This window comes from Capsicum annuum, chromosome 1 (assembly GCF_002878395.1).
Source record: "Capsicum annuum cultivar UCD-10X-F1 chromosome 1, UCD10Xv1.1, whole genome shotgun sequence".
In the NCBI taxonomy this organism is placed as follows: domain Eukaryota; kingdom Viridiplantae; phylum Streptophyta; class Magnoliopsida; order Solanales; family Solanaceae; genus Capsicum; species Capsicum annuum.
This window is the reverse complement of record NC_061111.1, coordinates 41,620,157-41,638,707: the sequence shown is the minus strand read 5'-3', so window position 1 is coordinate 41,638,707 and position 18,551 is coordinate 41,620,157. Positions and strand designations below refer to the sequence as shown.

At 34.0% G+C, this 18,551-nt stretch overlaps 1 protein-coding gene across 5 annotated transcripts; it reads left to right on the top strand.

Moving 5' to 3' along the window:
- The first annotated feature begins 5,683 nt into the window (after positions 1-5,683).
- Positions 5,684-18,306, top strand: LOC107872567 (lysophospholipid acyltransferase LPEAT2). 5 transcript variants are annotated; one of them, XM_016719217.2, is made up of 15 exons: positions 5,685-6,315; positions 7,698-7,790; positions 9,112-9,292; positions 9,506-9,565; positions 10,470-10,633; positions 10,721-10,784; positions 11,819-11,887; positions 12,878-12,973; positions 13,671-13,715; positions 15,129-15,199; positions 15,552-15,618; positions 16,942-16,992; positions 17,238-17,348; positions 17,440-17,487; positions 17,850-18,306. In XM_016719217.2, exons 1-15 carry the CDS (start codon positions 5,855-5,857, stop codon positions 17,985-17,987), a joined length of 1,719 nt encoding a protein of 572 aa, XP_016574703.1. In that variant the 5' UTR covers positions 5,685-5,854; the 3' UTR covers positions 17,988-18,306. The 5 variants fall into 5 exon arrangements, with proteins under 5 accessions (XP_016574711.1, XP_016574703.1, XP_047251723.1 ...); XM_047395767.1 differs by having other exon boundaries at positions 7,638-7,790; XM_047395783.1 differs by having other exon boundaries at positions 6,180-6,315; positions 7,622-7,790.
- The last annotated feature ends 245 nt before the right edge of the window (positions 18,307-18,551 follow it).

Genomic DNA, 18,551 nt, shown 5'->3' with positions numbered 1-18,551 from the left:
AAAAAACAGAGAAGATTAGTACGTTAAGTAACGTGGGGAAGGGGAATGTGGGAGAGTGAAGCAGATGAGATAAGGTGGTGGGTTAACATTGACATGTTTGTTTGATGGGCACAGCGAATTTCTGTTTGTAAGTTTGGTGATGCCGCACGTAGTACTGTTTATGTGGTTGCAAACCTCTTGCATGTCCCCTTCTAATATGAACTTTTATTTGAACACGTTAATATTGTTGAGTGAACAGGATCACATTGTATTAGTACCACTTGATAATGACTCAACAAAATTGTATAATGTGCTTTTATTTATTGCAAATTTCACATCTTATATTACATAAAACAGCAAGTCAACAACTATATAGTCCGTGTAATTACACCAAATGGAGTCTAGAGATCAGTGGCGAACTCAGATTTTAGGAATCGTGGGTGCACAAAAGGTTCGAACACACATATTAACGTTCAAAGCTTAAGGTTCCGTCTGGAAACGAAAGCATACAACTATACTTTTGACTTATTGGATGCTTCGCCAGAACTTTGAAAGTAGGTTCGCTCCTGCCAGAGATGGTAGGACGTACGCAGATCTAACATTTAGAGATTTAGCGATCGTTCCGATAGACCCTTCACTTCACATCTTATATTACCAATCATAGTAAAATTATGTAGTTTGATGCATATACAAAATGTGGATAACTCTCTCTCCTCTAGCGAAACATTAATATATTTTCCAAGGGTGTTTATTAAATTTCTTAATTTCTTAAGTTGAGAAATAATATCTTCTTCGTCTTTTGAATAATATGATAAAAGTATCTTTGATTAAATACTAATATTATTGATTGATGATGCATTGCTATCTGAAATATAAATATTTTTCTATCAAAACCTCTCTAAAATTTCTCTTACAAAACACCTCACTGAGCACATAGCCTATTAAAATAGGATGGTGTGTACATACTTTTTAACGTGCGCTGAATATTTTTATATTTTCGTCAGTTTTTAATTGGTCCAGCATGATTATTTATATTAAAATTGTTTAAAAAAACTCAAGATCTTGCATAAGATTCTTCACAATCAACAAGGACAAAAATTAATTACTTAAATTGCAATTCTAAGTCCAAACTTGATTTTCTTGTTTTATTCTATTACTGGACCATTCCCTGCTAACAACTATGAGAATTTATTAAACTTTATTCAGATACTATTCTTTTTGTCATTTTTACTTGTTTATATTTGATGTATAATAATATAAGTAATTTCTTGATTAGTTGAACTTAATTACGAGAATAGAAGAATATCAATATTTTTTCTTCAAATTAACAAAAATTAATTACTTAAATTGCAATTCTAAGTCCAAACTTGATTTTCTTGTTTTATTCTATTACTGGACCATTCCCTGCTAACAACTATGAGAATTTATTAAACTTTATTCAGATACTATTCTTTTTGTCATTTTTACTTGTTTATATTTGATGTATAATAATATAAGTAATTTCTTGATTAGCTGAACTTAATTACGAGAATAGAAGAATATCAATATTTTTTCTTCAAATTAATATTATAATAACAGTTGAATTCTTTATTAAATATTTCATAAATTTTTATTATATAATATACATAGTCTCTCTTAAAGTTTGGTTTAGAATCCTAATCTTATTAAGTCGTCCCTGTCAATATCAATAAGTTGTTTTTAAAAGTGTAAGTAGTGAAAGAAGTGGAGCTATAAAGAGAAAAGGATGTGTTATCCCTTTTACTTGTGATTCAATATTTAGCTCATTTTGTTCTAGATTTTTTTTATATCAATGTCATCAGCTTTGAGTTACAGGTTACGATTTAATTTAGAACAATTTTAAAAAAAAGGTAATAAAATTTTTAAGATAAATAAATAAAATGAAACATTGATTTTTAATACAGAGGCCAGTAAAGTGAAACTGAGCTAACAAAAACTAATGAATTCATATATGTAACCATCATTGTAGATCTGCTGACGCCAAAAAAATATTAAATGCATGTTACAATAGTTACAAGACAGAATAATTTTTTATTAAGAAAATTTTTATGTGGTCAAAAAGACACGATGTTATATCAACTAATAGTAAATACTAATAATAATTTGTAGATAGCATATTGTTTCTGGGTCACATCGTCCCTAATATTTCCAATCGTGTAAATTTTTATTTTTATTTTTAAATAGCAGTGATTGCTATTAATTTTTTTAATTTACTTACTATTTTCTCTCGCAATTTTTTTCATTATCTAATTTAATTAATTTTATATGCTTATTACCTTTAATTTCGTTTTGTACTTCATAAATAAGAATTGATTTATTCCATTACGTTAGTCCATAACATATAAACACTTGATTTACAAAAAAGTCATGATATAATTTTAAAGTCAAAAATAAATATGCATGAAACCTTTTAAACAGAGTTGGAGAGGGACGGAAAAACAAGATTTCCACCTATTAAAATTTAAGAAAAATTAAGAGTAAGAAAAAAAAAGGTTTAAAAAATCAAATATATGGTGCTGTATGTAGCTTTTGCTTTGCTATATTAAGAAGGAATCAAGTAGACAATGTGTTTGGATAGTATATACTAATAACTTATAAGACATTATATGAAACTTCATAGAAGTTGTTGTAATTAATTGCTGGCATGGGAGATGTACAGTATTGAACAATTTCACATGAGTATGTTATAGATAAGGTATATCAGGGGCGGATCCAGAATTTTCAGTGATAGGGTTCAGTAGTACATATACGGACTAGTCGAAGGGTTCAGCCTCTATTATTTATACATTAAAAAAAATTTTACCATGTAAAAATAGTATAATTTTCCGACGAAGAGGGTTCGGATGAACCCCCTGGAATACATGTACATCCGCCACTGAGGTATATATATATTGTAGAAAAATATTTTTAAGTGGTGAAACTAATTTTATAAATAAAAGAGTTACACTTTTGGATAAAACTTACAAGTGTTGAAGCCGATGATAAGCAAGTGTTGAGTTTGGTAAAAGAAAAAAATTGATAAGTCGTTGTTTTGTTAAGTGATGAAATATTATAAAAAAAAAAATAGATTAAAAGAAATTATCCATCTAAAATATCTTTGTAAAGAAAAAAAAAATGATGGATACAAAGTGTAAGAGGAAATTGTTGAAAAAAGTATTTTAAAGTAGTAAGCAGTAATTATTTGATCAAATCAAAAGTGATTATAAATTAAAATCAGTCAAAAGTCATAAATATCAGTTCATGATGTCATGCACTTCCCGTTTAAATTTAGAAACTAGCAAGTAGCAATTGAACATAAGCAACTTCTCTTCTACGTGATATCAAATAATGTTCATAGAGTAACTTCTAATACGATGAAATTACAAGTGATTTTAAACTCTTAGACCTTAGTTGATTGTGGTAGTGGGATAAATTAGATCTCTTAAACCATTTCAAAGGAAGTTAGTGGATTCAAAATAGCTATAGAGTAAAATTATTTCATTTTGAAATACACAGGCTAACCAAATTATAAATAAGTTGGTTAATTTAGAACATGAATATTTTCTGAATCAAATTTTTATGAAATTCATTTTGTTACATTAATAATTCAAAGGGTTGATGAATAATAACAAATCGGATTTGCCTAGCACTAATCAAATCAATAAGAAGATGAATTGAAATTAAATTTAATCCCCTTGACTATTGTATGATAATAGGTGTATAGGATTTTTTTTATTTTTTTATGTTGTTCTAGTTCTAGACATAAATGCAAAAATTTGTTTGCACTTTGAAGACAGTGCCTTTCTCAAGATTACTACACGGAATTTAAGTTAGCTTCCTAAGTCAAATCACAATTGATAATGGAGTGTGCGTATTGTTTCCCTCACAATATTTTACCATTCCTTTTCCCGTAATTTTAATTTATAATAGTGAAACTTTTCAAAACATTTTACAAATTTTTTTTTCACCATTTTAATCTATAATAATAAATAATTGATTTAAATAATTATAACATATTTTTGCTTTGCTTTGAGGGTCTTTAAAAAGATTAAAAAAATTTGAGACTATTTCTTAATTTTACGTCTTATATTTTATTTTTGTTCGACTATGTAATCCGTTGGCATAATATTTCATGCGCAAAGACGAAGGTCTTACAATTAATCCAAAACCTATATATACTAGTTCAACAATACTAATTATATTTGAGATGACAAAAAGAAATTATTACAAAAAAAAATGTATAAAATCAAAGAAGGATATTTTTGTAAACAAATATTTCTTTTATATAAATTATGTAAGTTGTATTATTTCTTATATATCAAACCAAACAATTTATAATAAATAATACATGCATAACTAATACAAATATAAGTAATATAAGCATTACTAATACACTATATTTTACATTTATCTTATACATTCTATCAAACGACCCCTAATATGTTTATTGAATGCTTAAATAAAATACATTGTTTATAAGTTAGGATACAATCACCAACATCAACATAGCTAATATATCTTCATAAAGTAGGTCATCTTGAATTCTTGATATTCGTATTAAGAATTAGTGAAACTTTGAACTTGAAAGTATCAAATACCTGAATGACTTATAAACATGCATGCGGCCTTAAATCAATCAAATGTTTGCGAAATAACATGATTTAAAAAGATATGTTTCTTATTTTAAATAAAGCAAACAAATTAAATTAATTCAACCAATATCAGAAAAACAATAAAAATTCATACAATTTTAGAAAAAGAAGAAGAAAAAACTAAGTCGATATAGATCATTTTACAAAATATAAAAGAAGTTATATAGTTTTAGTCAATCAACCACTAATATGAGTATAACTTTTAAAATTAATAAATTAATCTATGCTAGTGACTATTAACACCTCAATTTCAATAAGATAAATGTTTAAATACCCAATACTCATTAAATTACAACAACAACAAATACAATATATTCCCACATAATGGAGTTTGGGGAGGGTAGAGTGTACGCAGTCCATACCACTACCTCAAAAAAGGTAGAGAAGCTGTTTTCGATAGACTCCCGGCTAAAGATAAGAGGCAGTATACAGAAACATGCATGCAAGGTATAGAACGGGATAAAATAACACAGGTATGACATCCAAAAAAAAAAAATAAAAAATAAAATTACAATGCTAAAACCAAGAACACCAAAATCCACCTAATTACTGACTACGACTCATCCACACCCATAGCCCTTTATCCCAATGCTTTTCCTTCATAACTTCTTATCCAAAGTCATGTCCTCAGTCAGCTGTAGCTATTCTATGTCACGTCTAATCACTTCTCTCCAGTATTGCTTCGGTCTACCCCTATCCCGCTTGAAACTATCCAAGGTCAACCTTTCACACCTACGAACTGGAGCATCCGTGTCCCTTCTCATCACATGACCAAACTATCTCAACCTTACTTCCCGCATTTTATCTTCCACTGACACCACTCTCACCTTCTCTCGAATAATTTCATTCATAACCCTGTCAGGAATGTGATTCCAATACTCATTAAATTAATAAATATATAAAATATGCATCAATTTATGTGATTATAATTATTTCATTTTTTACCGATCAAATATTTACCCTTTGTTTCTCACTATTCACACGGTCCACCTATGTGTGTCATCCACCCAAACAATTAAATTTAACCATTTGTCCTACTTTATCGCCAATATAGCTTTTCCCCTTTCCTTTTTTCCCCATAAAAAGAAATACTTACTATCAATATTCAATAGCCACATATATCGTTGTACTTTTTTTCCCTCCCAATTCTTCCTTTCTCTCTCTACTCATTTTCTCTCCCTAGACTCCCCACTACTACTCCGGCCACCGGCGATCTTCTTCCGGCAATGTCGGACCACTCTGTATTCGCTCCTCTTTTACCTTCCGATCACGTCCGTCACTCATGCTCCTCCGACGGCGACGATAACGCACGTGAACCGCACGTGATACTCACCGTCGATGAATTATCTACCGGCGGAGATACTACGAATGTTTCGGAGGTGGATGATAATCCGTATGCGTTTATTGGAGCGAATAGGTTCGACATGCCTGGATCCACCACAGTTGACCCGTTTAGGAATAATACACCGAAAATTCAAGGGTTATATGAATGGTTGAAGATTGTTGTGTGTTTGCCGATTGCCTTGCTGAGGTTGGTGCTGTTTGGTTTGTCTTTGATGGTTGGTTATGTGGCGACGAGGATTGCTTTACAAGGATGGAAAGATAGAAATAATCCTATGCCTAAATGGAGGTCTAGATTGATGTATCTTACTCGGTTTAGCGCACGAACTATTCTCTTCTCTTTTGGGTATGTTAAAGAATGCTACTTTTTTTAATTTGTTTGATGTGATATCATTTTTCGTCGATCTCCATGTAAAGGGTGCAGCCTTTTTCTTGATTTGTGTTGATAAAGTACCTCTCTGGAACAGGATATGCATGATTTTATTGTTAATCTCCACTTACTTGATAAATTAACATTTCTTGTAATCTCCATGTAAAGGAGTAGGCTTTCTTGATTTGTGCTGATAAAGTCTCTATCTTTAGCAAGATAGACATGACTTTGTTGCAAAGAAGGGTGAAACGATACAACAAGAACAACAACAACATCCCCAGCATAATCTCATAAAGTCGGGTCTAATCTCATTAAGTCGGATCTGGAGAGGGTAGAGCGCAAGCAGACCTTACTCCTACCTTAGAGGTGGAAAAGTTGTTGCCGATAGATCCTCCGCTGAAGGAAAAGGGTGAAAGAATAATTTATCTATTTTGTGGTTTACTTGTGAAAAGATGAAAAATTATTTATCTATTATGTGGTTACTCGTGAAAAGGCAAAAGAATAACGTATCCACTTTTTTTTCTCAAACAGAGCTGCTAAGTTGACTTCAAGTCTCTTTCTGTATGATTGTGATAGCTCCTGTATTACATTGAACCTTCATTTAGTACATGAATCCTTCATCTGCTCCTCTTAACACCCGGTTGGGGAAGGGTGTGGCATGGGTTTGAATATTGCATGTGGATCATCAAAGCACACTAAACAAAAGAGCTAGATTTATTAGCATTGGATACTTATACACACCCTATTGGATATGTTGCGGAGATGAGTCCAATAAAATGGAACAGTACTATGATTGTTGAGATACCGAAGTTTTCTCCTTTTAAGTTGGACAGGATAGAATTTTAACTTGCAGTAAGTATAAACCCTCAAGCTACACTGTTCTATCTCTAGAGATTGGGAAGTTTCTCGAAAGGCATTTCTGCTAAGCGCTTAATAATGATTCTGATTTTCTTTTTTGATAATTAATGATTTTGATTTTCTTTTTGTTTAATGTTGTTACAAGTAACATCTAGGTGATGCACCTGTAGGCATGGAAGAATTTTAAGACCCATACTCAATCATCATACATCTGATTTCAGTCATGGGCTTTTCCCCTTTCTTATATCTCAAGGCTCTGACATCTTTCACCTCTCACGGATGCCTAGTTTTATCTTTTTTATCTTCATTATAAGTGGTAACATCCATTTCTGGCAGTCTTCACCAAAAAACATCCATTTATGGCAATTAACTCGTAGAACTTTATCCTAAAGTTGAGTTAAACTCTTCACTTACTCCCAGACAGTTTCTTTTGTTGACAGCATGGGCGTGTTTCACCTCTTTTTCGACTTGCAGAGTAAACCTGGTTTCTCTGGATGCAGCTCAACATTTTCCTCAATTGTCCAGACGTTGGCCCACTTTTGTGCACCTACCTCACCACAGCTCTTTCAGCTACTCCTTTTATGTCTTTCTTGGTATGGGTCATCGTCATCCTTCTGTTAATCCGCCTTTCCTATATTGCTAGAGGGATTTTTGTAATTCCTTTTGTTCACACAGTCAAGGTTTCTTTTTGTCATTGTTTATACATTAGCCTTTTGTTAGTATTAGATGAAAACTATTCCTTCCAGTCTCAAATAGAGAATATGATGCTTGGAATTTTGGAAGATCTTTGTGATCTAAAACGACTTGCTTGCCACTAGTTTTCCCATTTCTTTATTCGATATGTTAATGTCTATTCTGTTGTGTTTTTCTTAATGGCCTATGGCTACTTGGTGAAGATACAACTTTTCTTCTCCTGCTCTTAGTGTTTTGATGAAAACCCTTTGTTGCCTTCTTTTTATTGAATAAGATTACTTCTTGATTGGATAGGCTCATTATGCCAGTCAGTTATCTGAAAATTTCCCCGTTTATTGGCATAAATTCTTCGTGCAATTAACACTCAAACCTGAAGTGTAAGATGAATAATGACTGTTAAAAGGTATTTTTTGAAATAAAAAGTTCATTGTTCATTAAAAGTATCGAGTTGTCTCCCTTTGCAAAACTGCTTGTTGGTTTCTTGTATACTGTTTTCATCAACCTCATTTCAAGTGACATTTCTCAAGATGGCTGTTTTTCTGAGGTCGAGTGGAAAACTATAAATGATAAATTAAAGCATCAGTCACAGTAAACTTGAGCTTTTGTTTAGTCTTTCATTTGTTGTTCTTTTCTCTATTGAAGAGGTGGATGGGGCGAAGGAGGGGATAGGAAACTTGGTATATTATGTAGCTTGCAGTTATTGGAGCTCTGAGAAACCTGTGGGTGTTATGTGGCTTGCAGGTGTTGGAGATCTTGTGAAATTTAGTGGCATGTTTATGTTATTAAGGGAGACTACTGGCCTAGTTCACTCAATTAAATAAGTTTTTGCCTTATAAGACATTTTTTGATCGTTATATATACCCTTACAAAGCTTATTAAGATTCCTTTTCTTTTTCCTGATCAAGCAACTTATTGTCATTCCTTTCCCAAGTATTGTAGTTTTTCTTCTATTAGTCTTTTTTACTTTGTTTCTTGTAGAATAATATTTAGCGTACATTGATTATTTATAATATTAGTGTTTTCATCTTGTATGTAAAAGGGGATATTAGCTTGCTAATTGATGATGTCTGTCCAAGTTAAACAGGCAGTTGCATGTTAAAAGTGGTCATGTTAGCTTTTTTCAAAATTAAAGGGATTTGTTTTATTAGATTCTCTTTCCGTGCATCGTCTCTGATATATGTTTTTTTCCCCCCTCTTCTCCTTCCCTATTTACTGTTCCAGGTACCAATGGATAAGACGAAAAGGAAAACCCGCACCAAGGGCGATAGCTCCCATTGTTGTATCAAATCATGTATCGTACATAGATCCTATATTCTTTTTCTATGAATTATTTCCTACAATTGTTGCTTCCGAGTCCCATGATTCCATGCCGTTCGTCGGAACCATTATCAGAGCTATGCAGGTAATGGCACAACAACACACTCAAAAGTTTATTTTTACTTGTTAGCCTGTTGTTGCTATTACGTATAATTTATATTTGTCCTTTGTAGGCAGACTTTCTTCATTTGATTCTAGCTTCCAATTCTGCATCCAGTTTATTCCACCTCAGCATGACTGGTATATATTTCTGTAATTAGGTCGCTGAACTTGTTTATCCCCTTTCCCATTTTTGCAGGTGATATATGTTAATAGATTCTCTCCCACTTCAAGGAAGCATGCTGTAAATGAAATAAAGGTAAATAGTATCTGTCTTTGGTCTCTTTCTTTTTGTTTTTTATAAGATTGTCTCTTTTCTCTATCTATACTATCGGATGATAAGATTCTTTTTGGTTATTATGTTAGAGAATTTGATTCTAAGGTTAGTTAAATCTGCTTCTTACACATAGTAGGCCCATAATCAGTTGTTAGCTGTATATAGATGTTTTTAGAATGTGTTTTTGAGGTTTACTTTGGAGATATGAAATGTAAGGTTCCATCCCAGTTAAAACCTGCTACTTTAGTTCCATGTTTGGGATTTTGGGTTGGGCTTTATAGTGCATATAGGTGCAGATAAGTTGGAAGTTTGCAGGTAGGTTTGACCAAGTATTTCTTGCTCAACCACTTGCCAACACGCTAAGGATTGTAGAAGACCGCAAATAAAAATGTCTGATCCACAAAAAACTCTTGATCCTTTTCATCAACAAGTATTTTTCCATTTCTAAAGCCGTAAACTTCCAAGTGGTATATCTGACAGCCGTCACGGTAATGACTTATTTTGCTATGATGTAAACCTTTGTATAAAATTAAGCTGACACATGAGAAGTTGCCACTAAGAGAAGAAATGACTGTGAAATTGATATTGCCGAAATTTTATGAATTCATGTGCTCTCTTACTCAGTTCAATAAAAAGGTCTGCAGAGGTAATTTTCTCTTTAGCAACCATCTATTTAGCTTCCTTCATGAGGAGTACTTGGTGCACATGTATATTTATTAGTACAAAAGTTTCACTTGTACTCGGCTGAGAAGTAGAATTAGTGAACAGCTCAGTCCATAATTTGAAAGTAATTGATCCTTCCTGAATGTATAAATATGAAGATAAAGTGTTCTAGCAATATATAGCTATTTGATACAGAAATATGCTTTCAAGGATCTGAAAACAGAGAAAGGCTTCTTGCGATCAATTTCCCCGAGTGCTTTTATTTCCTGAAGGGACTACAACCAATGGAAGATCGATTATTTCCTTTCAACTTGGTGCCTTTATCCCAGGATATCCCATTCAACCTGTTATTGTGCGGTATCCTCACGTACATTTTGATCAATCATGGTATATTCTTCCTTCTCATCAAGTAATTTGCTGCTGATATGTTTGTTTTATTTGTATAGCACTCATGTGGGTTTCATTGTCGTGCAGGGGGAATGTTTCCCTAGCAATGCTGATGTTTAGAATGTTTACACAGTTCCACAATTTCATGGAGGTACGTATGACTTACAGTAATAAAGGATGTGACCAACTCTTCATGGACATGTATGCTCTTCTCAATGTGGTGACTTCCTACATTGTCTATTATACGTGTTTTGCTATGAGTCATATACCCAGAACTCTGCTCCTTTCTCATCTGAAGTTTGCTTCCTTAGATGTACATGCATCTGTTGAGGCCCACATATTTAGCAGAATGGCATGTCAATATGATTGTATATGACAGCCAATATTCAGCTGTTCGTGACCTATTTAATTTTTAAAGCTGTTAATGGAACTATAAATATTCTTCAGTTCCAGTTAAATTTGGGGATTAATGTTCTGACTGTTGCTGAACTTTGGTACTCTGGCATTTTAAAATTTTTGTTCATCTTTATATGAATCTGTGTCCGGTATAGTCTAGACAAACTTATCTTTGATTACGGTTTGTTGCAGGCCTATCTGCTCTGGTTCATTAGCTTTAAGTATTTACAACATGTTCTTGATAGTTTTAGAACTTGTAGGCCAATTTGCACTGATTCATTAGTTGTAAATATTTAACTGGGAACACGTTATTATGTGCTGTCAGTGTGCTTGTTTCATACTTTGCCTTCTTTAAATTGTGCTAAATATGTTCTTTAAAATGACATATATTTTTAAAATATGACCTACTGTGGAACACTGGAAGCCTTAACTGCTACAACTTTGTGATTCCATTAAACTTTCTGCTCCCCAAAAACTTATTTGAGTTCTTGGACATTTACTTTTCTTTCTTTCTATGCTTTGTTTATTTTGGCAACCATGGCCAAATTAATGATTTACTCTCTTTCCTCTAAAGCAAAAGTCGTTTGCACCCAAAAGTTGACCACATTGCTTCTCTTTTACCTTTCAATTTCCCTCTCCATCTTTACTTCCTCTGTGGAGTGATCAATATTGGGCTGGGGAATGGATTTTGTAATATATGATTTATTATCCTTGGAAATACTTGACATTTTCTTTACTGGTAAGCATTTTACTTTTGAAACAATTCTCTCACTTTGTTTAGTAGTGCAGGTGGAGTACCTTCCTGTTATAACACCTCATGAAAATCGGAAAGAAAGTGCTTCACGGTTTGCTCAAAGGGTGAGTCTAGTCTCTAGCAGAATTTATTCTTCTGCTATCTGGACAAGATTCTATTTTTCATGTTTTGTGTGTGTTGCATGTCAAAACTTCTTCAATGAAGAACTATGCAGAATTCATGTTTGTTTCCAGCATCTTTTAATTAATGTGCTTGTGTTTTCCATTATAGAGAAGTTGTCCGGACTCTCCAAAAATGTTGCCGCACCCGTGTCGGATCCTCCAAAAATGCGCTACTTTTGAAGGATTCGACATGCACCCGATGACATTTATGAAGAGTCCGAGCAACATATAGAAATCATACCCGGTAAATTGCTGCACATTTCTGTACAAGCTGTTCTTGTCTCTCTCACTAGTATGGAGTAGTCTTCCTGTTTCTTTCCTTCCACATTGTCGTAACAAAAAACGCAGTGGTGTTGTTCTTGCGGAGTTGGGTGTGGCATGCGTATGCATATTTCATGCCAGATTCTTCAAATACGCTAGAGTTAGCAACTGCACACGCACCTGATATTACATATTTGTCAAAAAATCCATGTAGGATATGTGAAGTTGATTTTTCATAAATGTGGCAATTTTAGACTCTTTTTTGGCCGCACTTCATCCAATTAAATTTTTCTGTCCATAAAGTTGATTTCCTTTTGGACTTATCCATAAGAGAAGGTTGATGTCAGTTTATTGTCCATAAAGTTGAGGTCACTGTAAAGGGATAAGAGGGCAACGTTGACAATAGTCAAAGCTGGGGACTTCTTTTACAGTTTTAAGGCCTGATTCATCTAAATTTTCCCCTTACAGCTTATGTAGTGTGGTTCACATTTTTTATTAGTGTACAATGATTCACATTTAAGTTACGTTTGTGTGCTTTGCAGTTAAGTGTTATTTTGGTTATAATACACGTGGTTAAATGTTACTAAATTTTTGAGCTTGTCTAGTCAGTTATCATCCTTTATACATCCTATTTATGCTTGATCCTTACATTAAAACCTATGATCAATACAGACCGGACATGCTGTTGCAAGCGCCCTGAATGTGGTACAAACATCTCATTCTTATGGAGATGTACTGCTTCTTTCTAAAGCCTTGGAGGCCAATCAGGTATATGGTTTTTTTCAGATCCTGCCAACTAAATCATATTCATATTGTTTATGCTGATGTATTGATTTTCTTTCCTCTGGGGGGATCTTAGAGAAACTCATGTTGGAATTTGACTTCTTAGCCACATTTCTGGGATCTTTCTTCCTAAAGAGCACCTGTAGCTATTTGAGACTAATATAAACCTCATAAGCTGTCAGACTTTCGGCAAATAGAGGTTGATCATGCGGCGCTGCTTATATAGTACTCCACCTGTTGCCAATCTGCTACTTGTCTAGTCTCAAGAGTTGTATGGTTACCTCCAAGAGTGCTCTCTTGATACTGTAATATCATTTTTATTATCTGGGTTACTGACAACACTATGGGATTTCTGGCCACAAGCAGGCTGATTTTCCCTGCATTTGGGAAGTCTTGTGATCTGCCTTAATATTAATGCCATTTTAATATGGAATTTGCATATATGACAGCAGACAAAGAATTTTAAGTTCAGTCTCATGAAAAAGGCTACTTTTTTTCTTGTTGGTTTTCTATGTTGAATCATTCAGCACAGGTGCAATTTTTTGGAGTTTTTATATGTTTTAGTCAGTGAATTGCCTTCTGAGGAAATGATGAATTTTTTCCAAATTTGATTTGTTGTCTGCTTATACAAGGGATTTCAGTTGAATGTATCTATGGTAATGTCTTTTTTATCTGTTTCCAGGAAAATCCCTCGCTCTATTTGGTTGAGATGGCAGGGCTTGAAGCGGTGAGTTGACTTTAATTACATCATCTCCTCAGGAAGTTCACTTTTATTTTAGCTATTTTCTTAGTATGTTGGTTTTGAGACATGGTGTGTTTGTAAGTTGATTGCAAGGCAAAACTAGGCATGGACGAATACAAACATTTCTCGAAATGCAAATGTTTATCCGCATTGCCTCTTAAATTGGTTTAATGCTCAAATGTAACCTTTCCTTTTGCCCCATAAGTTTAGAGTAGATTCAGTTGGTACTTCTTTGTAGTTTCTTCGAACTACATGGAAGTCGTGCATACAGTAGCTCAGATTGAGAATACTCCACTGTTTGTTGTTTGATTTACTTTTAGGTACAAGATAGTGTTCCGTTTAATATAGGTATCGGATGACTTTTATGGAGAACAATTCATTGTGTAGCTCCAGTTTGTTGTGTATGTTATGTATACTGGGCTTTCCCCCTTTCTACTACCAATGAGAACACATATTTTTTCATAATATTAGTGCTTTGGCTCTGATATGGATCTAGTTTCCGTGTTTAGTTTTAGCACATTTGGACCTGGTATTTTAGCATTTGCCTGTTAAAAGTTCTTTGGTTCCTTTACCTAGGAGATATATTTGTATTGATATTTTCTTTGTTTCTTGAGGATAATTACATTTTCATTGTGGTTTGATATAATATTGATATAGATTGATGTTGGGAAAGGTAGAACAAGGAAATCCGAGTGACGTAGAAAGAACCTCGAAAATGGAGTTTTAACTTTTGTGTGTGAACAGACTTACAAAACAGAGAGATCTTAGTATCACAGACATTTGTTGTTGTCAAGCTAATCTTACCTGTTGTAAATTGATGATAGAGAGTTTTGGTTTCAAGAAATAATTGTCTGTCCTACTCCTTTCTAGGTTCCACACATCCGTAACTAAATACTTTAAAATTGTGTAATTATGTACTCTTATCGTTGAATTATCACAAAGAAAAAGAAGGTTTTATTCCCATGAATGAAATACCATTTTTCCGAATAAGCAGTCCAAAACTTGCACTGAAAAAGGGCAGCCCTGTGCACTAAGCTCCTGTTATGCGCAGGGTCTGGGGAAGGGCCCGATCACAAGGATCTATTGTACGCAGTCTCACCTTACATTTCTGCAAGAGGTTGTTTCCAAGGCTTGAACCCGTGACCTCATGGTCACATGACAGTAACTTTACCTGATACTCCAAGGCTCCCCTTCAGTCCAAAACTTGCACTGAATAATTTTGCCGCTCAGTCCAAAACTTGCACTGAGTGGCAAAATTATTCAGTAGCTTTTAAAGATATTTGAAGCGGTATTACATCTTAAATTTATGCAGTTTTCTGCGCTGTTGCGGCAAAGTTTATTTTTCAAAAATTTGGGTTGAAGATGACAAAGGATTTATGATTTTTTTCATTTTTTTAGGCATTTCATTTGAGCTCTTTGGAGGCTGTCGATTTTCTAGATGTTTTCCTTTCAATGAACCCAGATTCCAGGTATGTCATTTTTCTTGTTTTTAAGCATTTCATTTGAGCTCTTTGGAGGCTGTAGATTTTCTGGAGGTTTTCTTTTCAACGTGCCCAGATTCCATTGTAGTTTTTGTTTGTAGATAGAGCATGGATTTCTTTCTCAAAGGGTATGTTACTGAGCGGATTACTGTGAATTATTTGTCAAAGAATTTAACACCAGTTGAGGTTGTGGACTTCAGTTATTAAGTTGAAGCATAGTATCACAGTGTATCACTATATCTTTTCCTTGTCTGATTAGGTTATTGGGATGTCTAGTCCTGCTTTGATGCGATTTTATAATTGTAAATTGTACTTGCAGTAATATCCATTATGTCTGCAGGGGACAGGTTGAGATGCATGACTTCCTCAAGGTGTTAAGACTGAAACCGTGTAATCTTTCTGAAAAGGTAAAAATATTGGTTCTGATTGTCGTAGTTTGGGACTTTGAGCATTTATCTTCTCATTGCTCTTTCATCCTTCATTCTCTTGCAGCAGTTTCCCGACAATTATGGTTATGTTTCACCGCTTACGTAGTTCTATATGTTTTAGGAGTTTATTTCTTGGGCTTGTAAATGTCTGTTCTGTCTGCATCATTGTGTGGGCTTGTAAATGTCTGTTCTGTCTGCATCATTGTGTTTTCTGTCATTGCTCATCAGCTTTTGTAAAACTATTCTACTTGGTGTCCTTTTTTGGTTTCACTGTCTATCAACTTTTTAAACAGGTGGTAGGTGATAAATAGAACGCTAAGGACTGGACCAACTTTGGATGCCAAGTTAGGCCAATATGGGATTAAATCATAAAGTTTCAGGTTGGGGGAGAAGATTATACTATCCTTAATTACAATCTCATGGGGTTAGATCCCTGATAGACCACTTTGATCCTCAAACATAAGACGAGAAGGGTCAATTTTCACCTTTGTTAAATTATGTGCACCGCCTCATCAAAAAGCTTAATTGTAAGAAAGGGATCACTTGTTTTTTAATCTTAGGTTCATAGCACACCTTTTCATTTGCAGTTTTAATTCGTTTTCTTTGAAGCATGTGGACAGCTAATGGGTGGCATGAGACTCAAGCCTAAGGACAAGGATCTTTGCTTACTTGAACACCATGTTGAATTGTATGAACTGCCCCTTAAGAAAATTAAGCTGATATTAAGTAGCTACAGAGGGTCCACATTAGATTGGAAGACGTTGAAAGAAAATAAGGTTACCTTGTACAGTAGTCTTGGGTCGAGTTTGACTGCCACTCTTCATTAGTTTGGTCCACATGCTCGCTCCACATAAAAGAATTAGGCCAGCACGTGAGGGACCGTAGTGATGACATAATTAAGTAAATGAAAGTGTAGCCTGGCTAGTAGCTTAAACTTTTAGATGATAAGGCTCACACAGACTTCACCAATCATGATCAGCTTGACATATAGAACGTTGCAATTCTACCACTAAATTAGAGTCCTATACTCCACTAATATTTTCAGGATTATCCAGATTTCAACTAAATCCCCCGTAAGAGTGAAGATTATTGCTCTTTCTCAAAAACGAGTGAAAATTATTTTCTCTGAAATTCATATCAGTTACTGTCAAATAATAGGAAGCTTTAAGATATGTCAGTGAAGTCAATTTTATTAGTGCAGTGCAATAATTCTGTAAGATTAGTCTATTTTGTTGAAAGACATTGCTGATAAAAGTATAATAACTTGCTTCTTCTCCCTGAGCTATTCTTCTTGTATTTCAGATGTTTGGCTTCATTGACGTGCAGAATAGCGGTAAAATAACATTCAAGCAGGTGCTCTTCCTCCACCAATGCTTCTACAGTCTAGCTGTTATCTGCATACTAGTTGTAGCTTTTGGAACTAGATTCAAGCGGGTGCTATTATTGCTTTGGCTCCAGCTGTATATTAAATGAAATTAAGCGATTCATTTTCTTATAAAATATACAATAAAGGGTTGTATGGGGTTGGGTGGATGATAGTGTGTTATGAATGGAGCTCTAGACGTAGAATTTATGATTGATCTTTCTGCTGGTTTCAGTTTTTGGTTGGGTCAGCCCATATCTTGAAGCAGCCATTATTTCATCAAGCCTGTGAATCAGCCTTTACTGCATGTGATAGTGATGGGAAGAACTACATTCTGGAGCAAGAGGTACTATCACTTTCATTCGTTTTGTTTGATAGCTTGCTATCCGCTTACTACCTATATGACTTGTCCGTATAATTTCCATATGCTTTTGCAGTTTGGGGATTCTCTTATGCTATCGATTCCTGGCTCGAGTAACAATGAGGTAAGTTGTGTTTTGGCGAGTCTTGGAAAACTCTATAGCGACTCTAGTATTGTTGTTTGGACTTGAGTAACATTGAGTACTGTTTTTGCATGTAAATTAGGTCAATTCAAGTTTTACAACTCCAATCAGTGTTGTTGCTTTGTAAATCGAGGGTTTTGTGTAACCTGCTGTAAGAAATGTTTAGTGAATAAACTGAACTGGAAATTCAATTGGCCGGACATGCAAATGACATGGAGTTTTCTCTGCTTTAATGTTAATAGCTTACCTTCTCTAGAAATTAGGTGCTTAGATCGTAAAAGAAGGCATCTTTTTTCTAAATTGCTGTACATGTTATTTAAGCTTCTTTATGTTGACCATTGCAGATCCATGGACTCTTCACCTTATTTGATGCAGATGGCGATGGAAAGATCAGCAGGGACGACTTCATTGTCTGTTTAAGAAGATATCCATTGTTGATTGCCCTTTTCTCACCATGTCTATTGCGACAAATATTCCCATAACTGGTCACTAGTATGAAAAAAATGAACTAGGTTGATGGTCATGGGCGCACCATCAATTGGTGAAGTATCCTTTTAGGCCTTCTACCACAGATGTCTAAGAAATTTTGTTGCTTAGATAGTGTGTGTATCCTTACAAACATGGACTTGGGTGTTATTTATATCCCATTTGAATAGTAAGGTTCTTTGGCCAATAGATGGTAATGCCTTGGTTTTTCTTTTCTTTTCTCAAGGGAGGTGAAAGTAAAGTCTAGGTTCATGACACTTGTATTAATTTGTAAACTACTGCAAAAGCTAATGTAATTGTTCACTTTTGTTATTATTTCAACTTCAACTTGGAGAAAGAGAATTGGAAGTCGGAGAAATACATTTATCTGTTTTTGTTTTAAAAAACATAGCAAAAAATTTGATAGGATATGCAAAAAGAAAGTAATCGATTAATAAAGTGGCAGTGAGTAATAGAGAGCTTTAACATGGTTGGTTATTTCTCTAATAAAAATAGTTGGACCCAAGAAAATGACCCGTTTAATGAACCATTGCTCTTGTAAAAAAACACTTCGTTTTATT